At 43.6% G+C, this 21,071-nt stretch overlaps 1 protein-coding gene across 1 annotated transcript in view; it reads right to left on the reverse strand.

The window, feature by feature from the left end:
• efna3a (ephrin-A3a) overlaps positions 1–21,071 on the reverse strand; it is a gene marked incomplete at both ends in the record, with an annotated part of 140,092 nt that overhangs the window by 24,801 nt on the left and 94,220 nt on the right. The window contains 2 exons of the mRNA XM_080735975.1: positions 1,043–1,108; positions 5,321–5,622. Of these exons, the coding sequence (XP_080592101.1) occupies positions 1,043–1,108; positions 5,321–5,622 (368 nt within the window). The remainder of the gene's footprint in view (positions 1–1,042; positions 1,109–5,320; positions 5,623–21,071) is intronic.

The following is a 21,071-nucleotide window of genomic DNA, read 5'->3' on the forward strand; positions in this document are numbered from 1 at the left end:
CTATTTATACACTGTACACAGTATACATACATACTGTATACATACAAGTATATATACATTGGGTGGTCAGAGTGTGTCCATGCGTCCGTTAGAGGCAACAGACACATGAGAGAGAGAGAGAGAGAGAGAGAGAGAGAGAGAGAGAGAGAGAGAGAGAGAGAGAAAGAAAGATTGAACAGCAGCAGCAGAATCAGCAGCAGCCACAGAGAGGCGCAGAAGATATGAAACATGATTTTCAGTGATATTAATAAAGTGCTGTGGGTTTTTCTGGAGGGAATTTTATTTTCCGGTCTAACCCTAACCCTACCATAAAAATATCTGTCAAAACTGGCAATTACCAGACTACCGCAACCTGTGAGATATATTACAGTATATACACACGTATGTACTTCTGTATTGTGTGCATGTGTGGAATACACAAAGAGAGAGGGACCAGGGTAGAGGTGAGGGGAAGACATACAGTGAATTATTATTACGCATTATTTTGTGCTTTAACTACTGAAAAATAGCAGATATACAAGCTCACAGCGCGGCACCGAGTGCCGCGCTGCGAGCTTGTAGATCTGCTATTTTTGAGAAATCGTGAAAATGTGTGCAAGTCTTTGAATATTTCAAATCCTTCTAAGGTTTTTTGAAAAACCTATTTTTCAGTGGTGTCAGTGGTGCTCAAACCTTTTCATGTCAAGGACCCCCAAAATGATATGTATTTGGCCACGGACCCCCCCCCCCCCATCTCCTTATTTAGTTCTAGGGACCCCCCAGAAGCAAAATTTGAGTTACAAATGTTTGCTTCAAAAATACACATATTCAAAGATTTGCACACATTTTCACGACTTTTTAAAAAGATCTACAAGCTCGCAGCGCGGCACTCGGTGCCGCGCTGTGAGCTTGTATATCTGCTATTTTCCAATAGCTAAAGTATAAAACAATTAAGGCCCCTCCACCTTGGGCCCTAGTAACTCAATCCAACTTTCCCCCCCCTTGTGACGCCCCTGGCTATAGTTACAGACACAAAGAGACAGAGGCGGCTGGCGGTCCTCACCTGTGGAGCAGCACACGTACACCCTCAGTCTCAAGCAGCTGTGGCCGTGGTGATGGGTGGGTGTGGCTGGAACAGAGAGCAAACACACATGCATCAGCACAGCGCCATCTACAGGCCACTGAGCCACACAACCACCTGAGGCCGGCTCATTCTAATGACTTCTGAATCATACTTTCTCAAACTCTTTTGTGCCAAGGTCCAAGGAGGGCCCCCAAAAGGGTAATGTATATATATTTGGCTGCGGACCCCCATCTGAAAATGTTTTGTGCCAGGGACCCCCAGAAGAGAAGATTCGTGTTAAAATCATGTTATTATATTATTCAACACTTTCAAGATTTTTCAAAAATGTTCAAAAAAGCAGATGTACAAGCTTGTAGTTCTGCTATTCTGCTAAAAATCTAAAATGACACCTGATGCTTTCCCGGTTTTAAGCTTATGGACCTACAGTATAGTCAAATTTTATAAAATTCTGACAATGGCCAGAATCATTATTTTACCATTATTTTATGCTTTTTGAGAGTCATTTTTTTATAAATTTTTTATAGTCTTTTTTATAAAATATTGTTGAAAAAATATTTTTATTTTAGCATCCGTTTTTCAATAAAAAGTTGACTATAGCTCCTTTAAAGGTGATATTAAACAAGTGATATTTTTTGGTCATAACAAACAAACAAAAAAGCTCTGTATTCTGATAGTTATCATTACTATAGAGTGTTGCTCAGTAACAGGGGTGTTGCCATCTGTCCAGCTCTTGATAGACGGAAAAATACATTTTCGGGTCGGTCACCAATTTCATCCAATCAAGAAAGAGTGCCCATTCATCAGCTTCAATTTGATACTATTCCAATTGCAACGTTGTCTTGTTTATTTGATCACTCCCAGTTTCACTTGTTTATCCTGTATCCTGTATGACATCTCTCTCCTAATTGGACTAAATGTATTTTCTGTTTACAAAAGAGCTGGAGAGACGGGCAGACAGGGCCCCGTTACCCAACAAACACTCCAGCAATGATTACTATCAGAATATAGAGCTATTTAACAATGATTTTAACAAGAAAATATCACTTACAGCACTTTAACAGCCAATTACTCTAGTCTAAACCATAAACTTTTACCGCATCTCATCTCCGCTGTCCTTGGTTGAACTTCCACATTCTGGCAGTGAGGTCCACGTGTCATGGATATTATGCAGACGACAGAGGACAAACATGGCTTCCTCATTATGCCCAATGATCAATGGATCACAAAGTGCTGTAGCCTGAGGCCTGCTCATTACCACTGTCACCAGCTACACTACCTCCTATCACAGTGATGTATTGTTGCAGTCTAGAATGAGCAGACAGGATTATCTCATCGTTTAGCAGAGCAGATCGTTTCTCACATTCGGGAGCGGACACACAGGCCTCCGGTCCTTGGGGAGGGTTCCAGTGGGTACCCAGCTAAATGACTGACTGTACGAAACAAATCGGGCCCTCACGGGTCCATTTGGTGGGTTTGTTTGGTTCCGTGTGTACACTCTCAGAGTTAAATTAACACAGAGGATTATAAAGGCTGAGGTTTATAGTGTCATTTGCTGATGTGTCATTCGTCTGTATAAAAGAATGTCGGTCTGTAAAACGATATGAACTAAAGAGGCGCTCGGCGGGCAGGGGTAAAGTACCCGTCCACCACTGTAGAAACTAGGGGTTCAAATGCATCCGGTATGGCTGAGGTTAACCTTACACTGCTGTGCTGCCTCTGGGCAAATGATTTTCCCCCTTGGGATAATAAAGGGTTCTATCTATCTACTTGGTTTGAAGAAGGCTACAAGTCAACATTTCTAAACTTATCTTTTGTTTTATTGTTCCACTATATTTCTCAATCATAATTCCTTTCACGCTGATGAAGACCTGAACGGTCGAAACGCGTCCGTGTTTCGTGTTAGAGCCTGTATGAGGTAAATAAAAACTTTTGTAAAAAGGAGATTCCTTTGAGTGCTGGCAACTTTCTTCATTTCACATGTTCTTTCGAGCCGTGCACCGAAAAGACTGTATCTAAATTGGAGTGCTGCGGGCTTTCTGCTTTGTTGCAGGCGTCTCTCTACTTCAATCATAATTCCTACAATGATAGGAAGTTGTCTTTTCTCTTTATAAGGTCATTAATAGAAGCCCCTGACTTTTTTTCCCCAGAATGTTGAGTTTTTATATATATATTTAAAGTAAGTAAAGTAACTAATTACTTTTTAAAAGTAACTTGCCCAACACTGATATTAACACAATTGGCCCGTGTTGGAGTGAAGGGAAGCCAGGCAGGGAGGGTGATCTGATCTTTGTCTCTGCATGTATTCCTATAATAGGCTATTTAAGCTTAGTACGGCGACGGCAGATGACAACGGCAACCGGAAATTATCAGCGCTCGATAGATCAACCTCCGTAGCAGCCGCCGTAGCAGCCGTCTGTACTACGCCAGAAGGTCCCTTTCCACGTTGCGCCTAAAACGTCTACTCCATAGACGCATCGCCATGAGAACCAAAACGTTCAGTGAAAGAGGTGGGACCCCATGGCCGACAGCTCTTTGCTTAACGAGTTGGACCGCAACGGCGATTGCGTCATAGCAGCCGCAGTCCCGCCTCACGTTGCGGTAGTAGAAACGGGCTCCTTAAATTCCCCAATATGTGCTGAGGCGGGAGGACTCCCGGTGGGGTCTCCTCCTTGGCAGGTGAGCCAGAAGGGTACAACAGCAGTGGAGGTAACCCAGAAAGGTGTATGGAGGACTTCATTTGCATAATGACTAAATTGAGAGAAAAGGGGTAAAAAATAATTGGCTACTCTAAATTTAGAATAAACCCAGAGAAAGAAGATAGCAGGGGCGCTACTGGTATCCCTCAAACCACCGGTGCTCATGAAAGGGGACAAAAGAGGACAGAATGTGCCACAGAGGCACAAAAATCCAGGTCCAGGCACTCAGGTGGATTCAGAAATAAAAGGCCTTTATTTGGGCGACGGGCTAGAACATTAAAAAAACACCAACGCGTTTCGGCAAACACCTTCTTCAGGGTGTTAGTTTCAGAACCCTGGTCGTTAGGGATGGGACGGTATGAACATTTCATGTCACGATTATTGTGACCAAAATATCCCCAACATCCATTATCCTGGGGCTGGAACATTATTTTGCCAAAGAATAGCAGATCTACAAGCTCACAACGCGTCACAACGGCTATTTTTGTCAAAGAGATTTGGTTGCGACCGAAGGTCGCAGTTTAGTATGTGAAGCGGCACATGCTGACTCCGTCCGTCTGGACGTGTACACTTTTTTACCGTCTATGGGTTTCCGCTCTGACATCATACTCTGGCGTCACATGATGTCAGGGGAACCACTCTAACAGAATGGGTTTGCCGCTCTGACATCACGGTCTGGCTTCACTGTGATGTCACACTAACAGAAGCCCTTTTATGCCCATATATGGAGTTCCCTGATTAATATTAAGCCCATATCTAACAGGACTTCATATGGGTATGCCCATATATGGAAGCCACATCAGCCACATACCACACTAACAGAATCCATATATGGCCAAGACAGATGGCCAAGACAGCCCATATCTGTGTGGCTGGTTCTACAGACAGGGACCTCCATACAGTATATGGGCATAAAAGGGATTGTATGTATGATGTCAGATGTCATAGACGTCATAGGACTTTCACATAACGAATAACTGACTAAGCATGTTTGGAGTTTCACAGCATATCTCCATATACACTACATGGATCTCCAAATATGGGTACCCGGGTTCTCCATATTTGGGTAACTGGTCCGATATACATCACTGGCCAGATGGCCAAGACATGGCCGCTTGTCGCCCTTAGGCGTCTTACTGGTACTAGTTGGACTCACAGATGTAGTAGTACTAACAGTCAGTAATAGTTGAACTCACAGATGTACATTAGTAGTACTAACAGTCAGTACTAGTTGGACTCACAGATGTAGTAGTACTAACAGTCAGTAATAGTTGAACTCACAGATGTAGTAGTACTAACAGTCAGTAATAGTTGGACTCACAGATGTAGTAGTACTAACAGTCAGTAATAGTTGGACTCACAGATGTAGTAGTACTAACAGTCAGTAATAGTTGAACTCACAGATGTAGTAGTACTAACAGTCAGTAATAGTTGGACTCACAGATGTAGTAGTACTAACAGTCAGTAATAGTTGGACTCACAGATGTAGTAGTACTAACAGTCAGTAATAGTTGGACTCACAGATGTAGTAGTACTAACAGTCAGTAATAGTTGGACTCACAGATGTAGTAGTACTCGTGGCCCACGTTGAACTCGTAGCCCAGGGAGAAGGCGCTGTAGCGCTGGAACTTCTCCGAGAACTTGATGGGGGCATGGGGCGCGTGGGGCCGGTTGCACTCCCAGCGCTTGAAGCCCATCTGGGGGTCGCAGGTGCGGTAGCCGCGGTAGCTGACCATGTACAGGACATACTGCTCTGCCACCGTGCGCTCCAGGGAGCCCCGCTGGCTGACGTTGTAGTGCGGGCAGTAAATGTCCAGGTAGTCGTTGACGCTGACCTGCACCGTGTAGCCCTCTCTCCGCAGACTGGAAGAGAGACACACAGAGAGAGAGAGAGAGAGGGAGAGAGATATGATTAAGTTGCTTTGTCAGCTAACACAGGGGTCTTCAACGTTTTCAGGTCAAGGACCCCTTAGTCGAGAGAGAGATGAAGCAGGGACCCCCCACAACCCATAGATATAATACAGTTTCATCGTTTGACAGCACAATCATCAGTGTATTTTGGGTTCATGTAAATTTGTGCTTCTAGATATTTAACCACTTGAACCATCAATACTTAATAAACTTGACCTATTACTCTGTATTTGGTCTACTCTTTTCCCCCCTCTACACCAAACCTCTTTGCCAAAAATAGCCGATCTGTGAGCTTGTACCGGTAGATCTGCTATTTTTGGCTAAAGTTCTCAGAATAAGGACGCCAGGGTTCAAGTGGTTAATATAGAAAAGGACAAAAAAAAGCTTCTATCCCACAAAGGTTTGGAGGACCCCCTGTAGTAACTCTGGGCTAACATGTCAATAAAGCGATTAATTCAACCAAGTTTGGATTGAATGGAGGTCAGGTGATTAACGGAAGGAATGCAATGGAAGTCAAAAGAAAGACAAGGCAAGTAAAGAAAGAAAGAAAAAAGAAAGAAAGGAAATAAAGAGAGGACAGATAGAGGAACGAAATGGGCAAAAGGAGTGGATAAGAAAAGAAAGAAACGGTCTATCATCAACTGAATACAGGTACCACAAATCCCTGTAAACAGCAATAGGCAACCTTTTCTCTGCGCAGAAAAACACTTGTGTCGTGTTTTTTTTGTTGTTGTCGTCATCATGTTCTCCAGGCGATATACGCTATCACTCCACTTTCCCTCCTACCTATGCATATAAAACACACACATTGTCCTCCTAGCTCTCTCTGTTCCTTGTGGCAAAAAGCCGGCGATGTTGCAGAAAATAATAGCCTGCCTCTCCTTCCCCTCGGAGACATGCCTGCATGGGGTCAGGGGCGTCACAAGGGGGGGAAAAGTGGGACTGAGTTACTAGGGCCCAGGTTGGAGGGGCCTTAATTATTTTATACTTTAGCTATTGAAAAATAGCAGATATACAAGCTCACAGCGCGGCACCGAGTGCCGCGTTGCGAGCTTGTACATCTGCTATTTTTGAAAAGTTGTGAAAATGTGTGCAAATCTTTGAATATTATGTATTTTTTAAGCGAACGTTTGTAACTCAAATTTAGCTTCTGAGGGTCCCTGGAACTAAATATTTTGAGATGGGGGTCCGTGGCCAAATACATATCATTTTGGGGGGGTTCTTCACATGAAAAGGTTTGAGCACCACTGACATAGAAACATAGGTTTTTCAAAAAACCTTAGAAGGATTTGAAATATTCAAAGACAAGTTTTCAGGATTTTTCAAAAATAGCAGATCTACAAGCTGTGAGCTTCTATTTTTCAACAGTTAAAGCACAAAATAAGGCGTTCCCAGTCTAACCCTCCCCCTATGAAAAACATTCATGGGGGGCCCGCATTCAATGAATCCTCGTACCCATTGCCCAGAATTTGGTGCGACACCCCTGCATGGGGTCAGCGAGGCGGAAGGAGCTCGTGTCAGTTTGTGTATGTGTGCTCTGGCCACAGGGGGGGTCGAGGTGTGTGTGTGTGTGTGTGTGTGTGTGTGTGTGGGGGGGGGGGGGGGGGGGGGGGTGACCTGCCCGATGGCTAGAGGGCAGGTACAGAAGGTCATACAGGAGTTGTCCGTCTCTGTGCCTGTGTCTCTCTGTGAACGTGCATCTAGTGTAAACATGTATTATGTGTGTGTGTGTGTGTATGGGGGGAGTGTGTGTATTATTTCTTTATGCACTATATACAAATTGTAGATCGTCTATTTTCACTACTTCTTAATTATTTGCTGGTGTGCGAAAGCCTTCTCTTTACAAGTCTTTTAGGAATAGAAAATGGTATTTTTTACTCGAGTCGTGAGCCATAAAAATTGGTCCGTGACCCACACATGGGTCCCCAACCCACTGTTTGGGAAACACTGCTCTAGAGTAGATCAGCTCAGTGTCCGCCCAGAGACTGGGAGGTCGGGTCGGGGTTCAATGCCCCGGGCCGGGTCATACACCAAACTATAAAACGTCTCCCTGCTTAGCACTCAGCATCAAGCGTTGGACTGGAGGAGTAAAGTCCCTGCGACACATTAGCATCATGTCCAGGGGGGGGATGTACTTGTACTGTACAAGCTAAAGAAACAGGGGATAGGCTCCAGGGACGTGCTGGCCATTGGGAAAAGCGGGACAACTTCCGAACGGCCGGTTAATTCTCGGCAAGTCCAGGCCGGGCCATTAGGATAAAATTAAACTGTTTGCACAAAAGTAAAAATTAAACTGTTTGCACAAAAGTAGTGAAAACAACAGATCTACAAGCACACAACGCCTCGCACCGCAAGGCGTTGTGTGCTTGTAGATCGGCTGTTTTCACTAGATTAAATCATTTTTTAAATGATAAATACAAAACAAACGGTTTTGGACATACAAGGTTTCCACCCGACAACAACGAAATATAGGCCTAATTCATGTAATTGGCCCACTGGCTTGTCACTTGTCATGATCTGAAATGGCAAATCTTTGAGTAGCAGCAGCGCTATAGAGAGAGATCTCTCTATAGCTCGCAATGAGGGTCTCTACAACTCTTTTTCCCGGGCTGAATCAGGGGCCCAGCACGTCCCTAATAGGCTCCTTGCCCTGTGGGTCACATGGCTGGGGAACCACGGGTTCCCAAGGCTACTTGAAGAGTGCTTGTCCACCACTGTGAGTGAGATGTGTGAGTTAGATTACATCACGGTACACTACAGTGGGGTGGACCAGCGGAGCCTCTCCACCAGACACTTCAGTCCTCCTCTCTCGGTTCAGCGCCGCACAAATAGGCCGAGGTGACGCAATATGATTCAGCATTCAAGCCCCCACGCTGCGCTGTTGAAAGTTTATAATGCTAAGTATACTCATTATGTAAATGATGCCATCTGTAATTATAACCGAGTAGAAGTCATTAGAAGGGCTTCCTGCAGGTGACATGATGAGAGGGGATGTGTCCTTAGCTGCAGTGGTGAGGGTCTGCGTGGCACTGACATGCAGTTACACGCCTATCCCAGTAGGTGGAGGTATTGTGCTGTACTACTGCTGAATGAGACCCTTTCACTCCCTCCCACTCTCTTTCTCTCTCTCTCTCTCTCTCTCTCTCTCTCTCTCTCTCTTCCTCCCCCCCTTTTCTGTTCTCATTTCTCCTCTACCGTTTCTTTATTCTTTCCTATACCTTTTTTTATGACAGAAATGCATGCATGCATGCTGTCTGCGAGCATGAATGATGTGTAAGGTGTGTGTGCGCACGCACTCTGCCATACTCACACATGTACAGACACATGTACAGTACAGAGACTGTACATGCACACACACACACATACGCAGTGTGCACGCACACACACACACGCGCACACACACACACACACACACACACACACACACACACACACACACACGCACACACACGCACACACACACACTAACAGGTCAGGTCTCTGGGGAGATTATTATTCAATTACAAAGCGAGGATCAGAAGAGTCATAACACCTCTCTCTCTCCATCTATCTCTGTCTCTCTGTCCTCGGCGCTGTAGCTTTCTAACCGCTCTCTTATCTCCATCTTTTACCCTCCGCTCGCCTTTGCTTTTTAGTCAAACCCTCCCTCTGGTGATCTCTTCCATTCGGTTGCCATTACACACATGCTGAGGCAGATGAATACCAATTCTCTTAACCACTGTTCTTTCTGGGCCATCAATCTTATCTGTCTGTCTTTCTCTCTCTCTCTCTCTCTCTCTCTCTCTCTCTCTCTCTCTCTCTCTCTCTCTCTCTCTCTCTCTCTCTCTCTCTCTCTCTCTCTCTCTCTCTCTCTCTCTCTCTCTCTCTCTCCCTGGCGTTCAGATGTGAGATGACAGATTTTTGTCTCGCAGAGTTGCGGGAAGAGACAACAGAGCCATGCTTCAAAGAGACTATATTTAGAGAAGGGTTGGATGGGTGGGGGGTGCAGTTGAAATAGGTGGAGTTGTGTGTGGAGGGGAATGATACGAGAGAGAGAGAGAGGGAGATGGAGAGAGAGAGGATGTAGTGAATATGTAATCACGCTGTGAGGGGAATCATGGATGCAAACGGGGTGAAGCAGAAACGGGAAAGAGAGAGCCATTCATTGAGAAATACGGCAGAGGAAGGCAGGGAGGGAGAGCGAGAAAGATCAAGGAGCAGCCGTCAAACTCAGAGAGCATGGGGGTGGGGAGTGAGGGGTGGTTGAGCATTGAGGTGTATTCACGTTTGTGTGTGTGTGTGTGTGTGTGTGTGTGTGTGTGTGTGTGTGTGTGTGTGTGTGTGTGTGTGTGTGTGTGCGTGCGCGCGTGCGTGCGTGCGTGCGTGCGTGCGTGCGTGCGTGCGTGCGTGCATGTGAGAGAGAGAGTAGTACCACAGAAACATAGAACTGTAAGGATACAGTATATACCCAACTCCATCCCATTCCCTTGTAGGCAACCTGCCTCCATGCCCCCCGTACTGTAGCCACAATGCTCATTTCATTCACATCGTTTTTCAACCCATTTTTCAACCACTGCCAATTATCTAATGTAATCCTGGGTGCTACCTCTCTCTGCCAACCTGGGAGAGCCACATATTGACCTCATGCTTCCTTCTATGCATGAGGAGTCCAAGCCGCTTCTTTTCACCTGACAGGGGAGAGATACCCTGGCTGGACGCATAGCGCGTGGGAGGAACACGTTATTCCAACCAGTTCTTTTCCCCTCCATCAGGCTGGCATTATAGAGACCAGGATTACTGCATGTTTTTTGTGAGGGTACCTACTCTAGGAAACACGGGGAGAACATGCACACTCCACACAGAAAGGACCTATCGCTGATGACGCGGAGAAGAGAACACGCCCCAAGCTCCCACAGCGTCCCCAGTGGGAATCGAACCCAGGACCTTCTAGCTGAGCCTGTGAGGCAACAACGCTACCGACTGCACCAGGGCCCGTGCCCCTTAGCATTCAATGTTAGCTGAAGTTATCTGTGGGATGATGGGATCTGTTATTGTAAGGCCAGATATCTTGGACAATATAATGCCCAATCAGACAGGATTGGTCATGCTTCACTTCATTACAATATCTAATATAAATGGTAAGACAGAATACATTTCACTGCTGAATGCTGATTCCTCTCATCTCGCGTCAGTGCAACCACACTTTCAACCACCTTTCTAGTTTCCAATTGTTACTCTGAGAGTGTGCAAAATGTAACCAAAAGGACACGTAGTGGTCCTTTTGGTTCCATTTGTGCACTCTGAGTTAAGTTAACATATAGAGCTGTCACAATTATTACATAATCGTCTAATCGCAATTATTTGACATAATTGCAATTATTTTGTGATAATCGTCATAATCGTTTACATGTTGAAAATGTTTATATATGTTCAAACATTTAAAAAATTGTGGAAATAGCAGATCAATGTTCTTTTTAAAGTGTAAAGTCGTCAAATATGTCCTTAATTTCTTTATATATTTAGGTTATGTGCCACATCTGCCATGTGCAACTTCAAAGCCTACAAGCCAAACAGAAATGTAATTGTCAACGACAAAAACACAATTAAATTGTTAATCGCAATTATTTGAGTGACAATTAATCGTCATGTAAAATGTCATAATCCTGACAGCCCTATTAACACAATCAACACATTAACTATAGCGTTTCTCTGGAGTTGATGCTGCTGATACGCTCCACCTCTCTGGGCAGCACCAGAAGATGCACCATGAAGGCAAAATGTTATATCACCACTAAGGGACTCACACAGAGCAAGCAGTGGCAGGATGATGAGGAAAAGGAGGGCGAAGAAGAGGGGAATGGAAAAGATGGGAGGGAGGAAAAGGAGCAAATGGGGGTGGAGGGGGGACAGGTGAGGAGGTGCAGAAGAGTAGTTTTGTTGGAAAGGAGAGAGTGAGGGGGACAAGGTGTATGGTATTATTTATGTAAGCAGTGCACTTATAGTGAAGATGGAAAAAAAGGCAGTGAGGGATGATGGGAGAGGTTAAAGGGGAGAACCACCTATTTTCAACATTGAACTGTCTTTAATATATTTTTGGACACTGCTCCAACAGATTTTGCCCTAAAATCATGCAAAGCGGTACAAAGTATCTCTAAAGTCATGTCATCAACATGGATCTGTCCCATTTTCCATATTCCTTTCTGATTGGCTACCATTGCCTTTTAAAGTTTGTGTATGCGACCTGACGGTTGCTTATCTCCCGATTAGGGAGTCTTACTGGTTAATATACATTAGAGTTGTTGTGTGGAAATAAGAAAAAAGTCTGTTTATTTCCTAGAACTGGAGGAATGATTTGGGGGTTTGGCTTGCAACTTTGGGGTGGGGGGGTGGGGGGGCATCTTCACAGGTCCACCTGAATGGAAATCCAAAGAATTTCTAGAACCATGTGGGTTTGTTTCCATGTTTTATTATGGTCTATTTGGTCCGGGTCGGGTCCAATTCCTTTTTTTTTTTAAAGATTTGTTTTGGGTCTTTTATGCCTTTATTGATAGGACAGTAGACTGACAGGAAATGGGGGGAGAGATGGGGAGTGACAGGCGGCAAAGGTCATCCAGATCGGGAATCGAACCAGCAACGCCGCCAGGCATCCATGCCTATGTGGCAATGCCTACTGTATGTGGTATGCGCCTGGACCAGTAGGCCAGCGGGCGCCCCGGGTTGGGTCCAATTCTATCACCACGGGTCCCAGGTCTGTTTATCATTATGTGTAATACCCGAGAGGATCTGTAATCAGTGCTTATCAGGAGAGAAACACATGAAGTGCAGTGGAACGATTAGGCTATGGGATCAGATTAGAGGAGGAAAAAGATGGAGCTAACTCTTATATGCACATTTGTCTGGGGAAGTAAATGGACCTTTTCAAAACTAATGTACTTACAACAGTTACTGTAAATCTGTGACAAAAGTTTTCTTTGTAAATTAATTCATATTCCATTCGAAGAGCTATGCGCCTACGCAATAGAGAATTTATCACCACAGGAACAAAAATCAACGACACACTGTGAGAGAAAGACTTTGAATTTGAATGTTTCCAGATCCCTTCATTAAATTACTAAAGGATACAGCAATTCAGCAGACATGCACAATAAGCCAGACACAAATAAACAATAAGACTGTGGGTTAGGTGAAGCAGAGAGAGGGAGAGAGAGACAGACAGACAAGAGACATAGAGACAAAGACACAGGGAGGAAAAGGCGTTGAATGATGACAACCAAGAGAAAGCGTGCAGAGAGGCCTACATGGAGATCTAGTGCTCCCCGGGGGATGAGCATATGTAGCAAAAACACTGAACACAGAAAGAGCGATGGCTCTCATTCTCTCTCTCTTCCCCTATACCATGTTCTCTTTCTTTCTCTCTCTCTCTCTCTCTCTCTCTCTCTCTCTGCACTGTGCATTGTCTCCGTGGCGCTTTTGCTGTCTCATCATCATTTTCCTATGAGCAGGAAAGCACAGCTCGTTAGTAAAGCCTGCACAAGACTGCCGAGGGAGCGAGCTAGCGAAGGAAGGAGGCAGGGGAGAGAGAGAGAGAGAGAGAGAGAGAGAGAGAGAGAGAGAGAAACGAGCGAGAGTACAGGGAAAAGGAGAGTTGAGACAAAGATAGTACCACTGTACCTTTCACGTCTGCGCTAAAAAGAGTCTTTTGAGAATAGCGCTGGTATCAATAAATAACAATGGTACGCTGCTGCTACAGCTAAAGAGACTTTTCTTTTCCTTCTTCTTTTGAGTACGGGGAAGAAGCCTAGTGGCCAAAACATCTGGTGACATAGAAACATGGTGGTGTGCGGTGGTATATAAATTAAGGTTACAGTAACAGCGACATACTGTACAGTAGATGCTGCCTGTTAGGGCATTAACGACTTGTGATTTTTGCAAGTCGACTCGACTCAGTAAAAAGTTGAGTTGAAGTTGACTTTATCGTTTGATGACGTCATCACATCACACATGACTCCCCAATTATTTTCGGGGGTCCCCAGATAATTAACTTAATGTGAAACATTGTTTTCTCACTCAACTGTAAACAAACCAAACATAAAGTTTAAGTGTATAGAGGGTATCTTCACATTTCTAAAATGCCAATTTAAGGACTTTTTAATACCTCTAAAATGACAAATTAAACATTGTCCAAATTGTCAAATATATGCTCACAAAGCGAGACGCGAGGCGTTGTGAGCATGTAGATCTGCTATTTTCACAATAGAAAGTATTACTATTATTATAATTTTTTTTTCAACTTCCAGAGAAAGTTTTTCGACTTTCTCTGGTGGAAGTCGACTTGTGAAGCCGTCGACTGAGTCGACTTGTCGTCTTTTTCGTTAATACCCTACTGCCTGTGTTGTGTGATATTTCGCTGTGCTTCAACACTGCCAGTCTGGAGGAGCACGGCAACGACTGCTGTGCATTCCTGAATGTTGGCATTCATTCAGCGGTGCCAGTTAAGTCTCAGTGCTGTCAATCTTACTCGCTTTTTGTTTTGTACGTGTTCTTTGTTTATGTTTTCTGGGAAGACATTCCCCAAGTCCAATACACAGGGTTCTGATGTAACTATTCCTCCATGGTGCTGTTTGTGGAGAGAACTTATGGCGAGAGCTTGCTATATAGAGTGAGTCCTGACACTCCCGACACCAATCTTTGGTTGAGTTTATGTCCACAATGACACTTTACAAGCACAAGCTGTGAGTGAGCTTATTCTTTTACCTATATCCAATATTCTTTATACCAAGGGTCTTCAACAGGGGGTCCGGGACCCCTAGGGGGTCCTCAGAGTCACTACATGGGGTCCTCCCAATCTTTGTGTGGTATTTTTTCTCCTTTTTTATATTAAGCATTTGAACCCTAGCGTCCATATTCGGAGAACTGTAGCCAAAAATAGCAGATCTACAAGCTCACAACGCCTCGCAGTTGTGCGCTTGTAGATCAGCTATTTAGAGGGGAAAAAGAGCAGACTAAGTACAGAGTGAAAGGTTAAGTTTATTAAGTATTGATGGTTCAAGTGGTTAAATAAACGTTGAAGACCCCTGCTTTATACGGGACACCATACTACGAAGTACAAATCAGGCTTTACGTAATGCTCTACGGTGTGTTCTCCCAAAAGACGTTTGACTGAATAATTATGAGCTTGCCTGTTAGCAACGACGTTAGCACTTCTTCATTCACTTATAAATGAATAAAGAAGCTTGAAGGAGAAACAGAGCATGAGCTCTGCTCCTGAATACGTTCCCAAGGAAACTATAATGCCAGGGGTTGGCTGCTTGTGAACCCATGTTGAAAGAATAAAGTAACTATTGCTTTAAGGTAAAGTACCATTTCAAGAGGCCTAGTTAGACCCTACATTATTTAGAACTACCGGTTAAAGTTTGTTCTCTAAAAGAATCAAATCGTTTCTCTAAAGGCTTATTTACCAAAACACATCTTTGCAACTTGTGGGGTGCTGTGCTGACTCAGTCAGTTAATGGTTCTCCACAGAAGCAGCAATCTAAAAGAAACCTCTAAAATGTCTAACCCACCTTTGTGTTGGCGGTGCATTAACAACATAATCAATATTATTAGTTCACTGTGTCAGCAGCAGTGAGAAAATGGAATCGATGTCCCTCAATCACATGCATAAACATGCTACTGCTATATACCGTGCAAAAGCTACGCATGACATCACAAATAGAGTCGGGCCGGTGTAATCATTTTTAAAGTAGTTTGATTTAACAAATACCGTATCATACAATTAATACGCATTTTAACACTTGTTTTAACACTCCCCAGTAGGGAGTCTTAAAAGGAAACAGATGGTATTACATACAATGGTACTATGAATGCATTTTTTCCCCCACGTAATTTTAACTTCAATCTTTTATATATTCTTCAAAAGGTGGGCCATTCACCACAACATGATATGCATAGCTTTGTTTTTCTCTTCGTTTTCTAAGCAAATGTTGCAGTCGGGTAAAGGGGGTACTTGGATTCAGAAATCATGGAAAGGGGGTACAAAAACAAAAAATGATAATAGTTGATAATAATCATAGATGACTTATGTCATATACTGGCCCCGTGTGGCCAAAAGCCTGAGATCCACATGATACTTGTTTGGTTTTGACCCGGTTTTTAGATTGTTCCATATTTACTGTACACCAAACGCCTACACAACAAAATAAAATATTTTATATCCATTTTATGAAATCTTTCCTTAGATTCCATGTAAAATGTTGCCATTTGTTTATGTTACGTTTATTTTACCAAGTAGTCACCTCTCTTTTGAAGGTGATGATTTGAAAACGGCAGCATTAACAAACGAATATACCAGACACAAAAAGAATATAAAAAAAAAGAACATAAAAGACTTGGGATGGGAGGAATTATACTAGAGGATAGGGCGGTTGCTGGTGAGAGAATACATTCCTCCATCTCATTATTTTCCCATGCCTGTAAACTAACTCAAGCTTTAAAATCAGATTCGTGTTTTTAGACTGCAAGATGGGCTTGTGGACAATGACGTATGAACCAAGGCTAAATAAGTAGACACTCAATTGTACATGAAGGTGAACAGTAATGGCATGTGCTAGATGGAATGTACAAAGCTATATCTGAAAGGTGGCAGACCATGGCAGCATAGCCTCAAGATTGATACAGTCTGTAACTGTATGTCAGACTAGAACCCCAACAATGTCATACCTTTGGGTCTGATACCGATAGGCATGGGACAATATGAAAATGTCATGTCACAATTATTGTGACCAAAGAAATTGTGATTTACGATATTATCGTGATAATCTAAATATCCTTAACATCCATTATCCTGTGGCGGAACATTTTCCAAATAATGGCTTGTAGATCGGCTATTTTTTGACCAAGAGAGACTGTATCAAGTACGTTATTTCCAGATTAGTTTTTACCAATTATAGAGGGTTTAAGTGGTACCAGATATGCAGCTCGGCAAATACAAGGTGAATTGATCCCACGTGGCGTATGAACCAAGGTAAAAAGGGAGCTGACCAATGATTGCTTTATAGACAGAAGTACCAATGGATGGCCAGTTTCTTTAGCATACAGAGTGCCATGATGCATACATTATTTATGATTGTAAAATTGGCAATTTGACACAAAGCAGGGGCCATGCACACAGAGCACAGTGTCAGATTGGCAGCATGCTGGTGGTTGTTTACCAATGTAAACATGCGGCAGATGCACATCTCGCATTCTGCTGCTTGTCATGTCACGTGTTACACAACTGCAAAAAAACAGGCCAATTCCATGTCCCTCGTCAACTCCATACTCTCCTTCAATTCCACCCAATGGGGGAGCAATGTACGGTGTTTATCATGCTTATATTAGTAAACAATTAACTCTCAAAGACCTGCCCGAGCCGCGTTAGATTTTAACCACTTTAACCATTATTTTATGCTTTAACTATTGAAAAATAGCAGATATACAAGCTCACAGCGGAGCTTGTAGATCTGCTATTTTTGAAAAATCGTGAAAATGTGTGCAAGTCTTTGAATATCTTTGACCCGATCTTTGAGCTGACTTCTAAATCTTTCCTCTAAATCAGTGGTTCTCAAACTTTTTCATGTCAAGGACCTCCGAAATTGCAGACCCCCATCTCAAAATATGTTGTTCCACACATTTTCACGATTTTTCAAAAATAGCAGATCTACAAGCTCGCAGCGCGCCTGAGCGCGGCACTCGGTGCGACGCTGCGGGCTTGTAGATCTGCTATTTTTCAATAGTTAAAGCATTAAATAATTCTAGGCCTAAATGTGTTAAAAAGCAGCATGCTGAATACTTGACAGGTAATCTGTGTGCACAGCACCAGAACGTACTGTGATGACAAAAACAGCGCTATGATCAGGTTAGATGAGGTCACTGTGTGACATCTTCACATAAAAGTTCTTCCTCAGAGGTAATCAATGTCAAACTCATCAGTGGCGCAACGAAGCCGTGCGTAAACACTGTGATTTAGATGCCATTTCTCAGCTGTCTATTTATTTCCGACAGACAGACTCCCCCAATCCAGAACCAGTCCCCAGGCAGGGACATGCTAGGCTCTGCTGTTTTTCCCCTTTACCTCAGCAGCACCAAAACTCATTACACACTCGTGCGCACAGACACTAAAGAGAAGACAAACACACACATAGGCTTACCCACACGGACCTCTGTGCATTCAAATACACACACGCGCACACACACACACACACACACACACACACACACACACACACACACACACACACACACACAGACACACTCACTCACACAAACAAAGACACGCACTGCCTCCGACAAGCCCACCACTGATTGAGTTAGCGTCGCAATTAATGGCACAGTTTACCGCGATTCGATCCGGAAAGGAGGATTGAGGGAAAAACAAGTGCTGAGACAGTACAGGCAGAAGGAGCAGACGCTGCAAGTCTTCTCTGTGACTATTGCACTACTGGGACTCATCCAAGGGCCTCTTCTGCAGACTACCCCTCACTCTTTCCCCGGCTGAAAGAGAAATTGGGGAATATTAGCCGTTCACAGCTCCCCCATTGCTCTTGCCAAATCCCCGCGGACCACCGCTTGGCCTTCCAACCTCAGCGTTCCTCATTTGACTCTACCCTTAAACGTGCTGCTGTATTCTTACCGCGGTGCAATGATGGTGGCTGTACCTGCACTCGGGGGTGTCGCACCAGATTCTGGGCCCTGGGTACAAGGATTCACTGCAGGCCCCACATGAATGTTCTTCATAGGGACGGGGTTTAACCCATTTAGACTGGGAACGCATTATTACGCATTTTGTGCTTTAATTATTGAAAATAGCAGATATACAAGCTCACAGCCACGCTGCGAGCTTGTAGATCTGCTATTTTTGAAAAAAGAAATACATTTGCAAGTCTTTGAAAAACCTATGTTTCTATGCCAGTGGTGCTCAAACCTTTTCATGTCAAGGACCCCCAAAATACATATATTCAAAGATTTGCACACATTTTCACGACTTTTCTAAAATAGCAAATCTATAAGCTCGCAGTCAGCTTGTATACCGGTATCTGCTATTTTTCAATAGCTAAAGTATAAAATAATTAAGGCCCCTCCACCTTGGGCCCTAGTAACTCAGTCCCACTTTTCCCCCCCTTGTGACACCCCTGCCTGCAATGCATGGTTTTAAACCCCACGTTTGCTTCACTCACATGATGGCACTGCTCGCTGAAAATAACCGATTTGGAAATCAATTACTTTTGGCAAGCTTCAGCTCAGTACAGCATGACAACTGGCCAACAGGGAATGGGAAGCTTTAAACTGTAATGCAGGACAGATGGATGTTTGTTTTTCACAGCACATAATTTAGTGGTGGATTCATGTTCATTCTCTGATCAAAATCATCTAATATGTTCCCCATTTCCCTTTGGTCTCCCCTCGTATCATGACTATCCGATCACTTGACATAAACGCTTACTTGATCTCATCCTGACTGATAGGCAGTCTAATGTTTTGATATGGTATAGAGCAGTGGTTCTCAACCTGTGGGTCGGGACCCCCAGGGGGGTCTCCAAATTATTTTGGGGGGTCCCCAGATGATTAACATTGTTTTCTCACTGAACTGTAAACAAACCAACCTAAAATGTAAGTATAGAGAATATGCACATTTCTAAAGTGACAAATGAAGGACTTTTTAATACCTCTTAAATGACAAATTAAACATTGGCCAAATTGTCAAATATTAAAGGCAGAAATTGTGAAAATAGCCGATCTACATGCTCACAACGCCTCGCGTTGCGAGGCATTGTGAGCATGTAGATCTGCTATTTTCACAATAGAACCGTGTTATACAAAATGTAATTCCTCAACTCTTAGTGCTCGTCAGGTTGGGGGTGTCCCCAGTTAAAATATGATTATTTTGGGGGTCGCGGCCTGAAAAGGTTGAGAACCACTGGTATTAGAGGGTCTTACAATTCACGATTAGAAGCCAGATAGAACTAACTTAGATTGAACAGAAAATGTGGGTTTTTATTCATTTTTTTTTAATAAATTGTATTTTTCTGCAGCACACTGTGGCAGGTTCCACATTCGCCTCGACTTTCTCCAGTTGTCAAAGCTTTACTCGCAACTTATAAGTGTCAGCATGTACTGCATTGCTATGGGAAGCTCTCAAAATATCCTGGCACCGATGCCACCTAGGCAAATTCCTGTACATTTATAGTACTTCCTGAATATACCACAACTCAAACCACCCCCCCTCCCTCCCCTCCTCCACTCCTCTTCCCTTCAGCGTCTCCCAGCCCCCCCCTCCTGGTCTCTCCAGTGTTTCGGTGTAGGCACACAGCTAGCAGTGCTGCTGATGATTCGGAGTGAGTCAGTCTTCCGGGTACCGCTGGTGGGTGATGCACATGCATTGTACCAGGATGCTCATACACCTCAACTCAGCCAGCTCAGGGACCACTTTTGGAAACTGACATGGAGGGGCGACAGCTGTTTTTCACTGCCATTCATTTCTCGAATGTTGTGTAGCAAAATTTGTTTTGTTCAAACACTGATTTGATCGAGATAAAAATATGTTATTTGTATATGGTATTATAATACTAAAATACATGAATTCATATACTACATACACTATACTGTAGGGTGGCCACTGTAGATCATTGAGCATTGCCCTTGTTGTAAAAATTCGATTCGAGTAAATTTACCCCCATTGATTCCGGATGGGGACCCGTTTCGAAACGGGTCCCCATCCGGAACGAATGGGGGTAAATTTATTGTTATCACATTTTTGTCTTAGGAATACGGCAAAAAACTAAAAATATTATTGAACTCTAGTCTCCATTGCGTGACTAATCAATAGAAAAAAAGTCATTTTGGGGGTGAACTACTCCTTTAAGCTGAATTAATGAATTTAATCCTCTGAAAAATACAATAGAAACGGTAGCACCTAGTCTTTCCTACTGTAAAGACTGGGCTGGATATAGTATATTTAAAAGGTGTGAATGAATAAGATTGAAGTTTCTCCTCCAAAAGAGCACTGTATATTGAATAAAGGATGTACAGTACAAAGGCAAATCTCCAAAAAGGTATTCCCTAATAGCACTTCTCCACAGGAGAAATTCACTTTTCAGCTTCACCAAGCGGAGCGCTTCTCAAGTAAGCCCCTATTGTACAGTATGTAAGCAAGCGATGTACCGTATGCAGTGAAACCATAGTCTAGAGAAGTGGTCTTCAACGTTTTTCAGGCCAAGGACCCCTTAGCTGAGAGAGAGGCGAAGCAGGGACCCCCACTACATGACATGAAACTTTGTGAGAAAGCGCTCCATATGCAACTTGATGAAAGGCTTTCAAAGCTAAAGCTCAGCACATTTAGCTGATTGTCTCATCAATGTCTGTTGACCATTGAGAGATTTGAGATT

The sequence above is a fragment of the Nannobrachium achirus genome (assembly GCF_963921795.1).
Source record: "Nannobrachium achirus genome assembly, chromosome: 10".
Lineage (NCBI taxonomy): Eukaryota > Metazoa > Chordata > Actinopteri > Myctophiformes > Myctophidae > Nannobrachium > Nannobrachium achirus.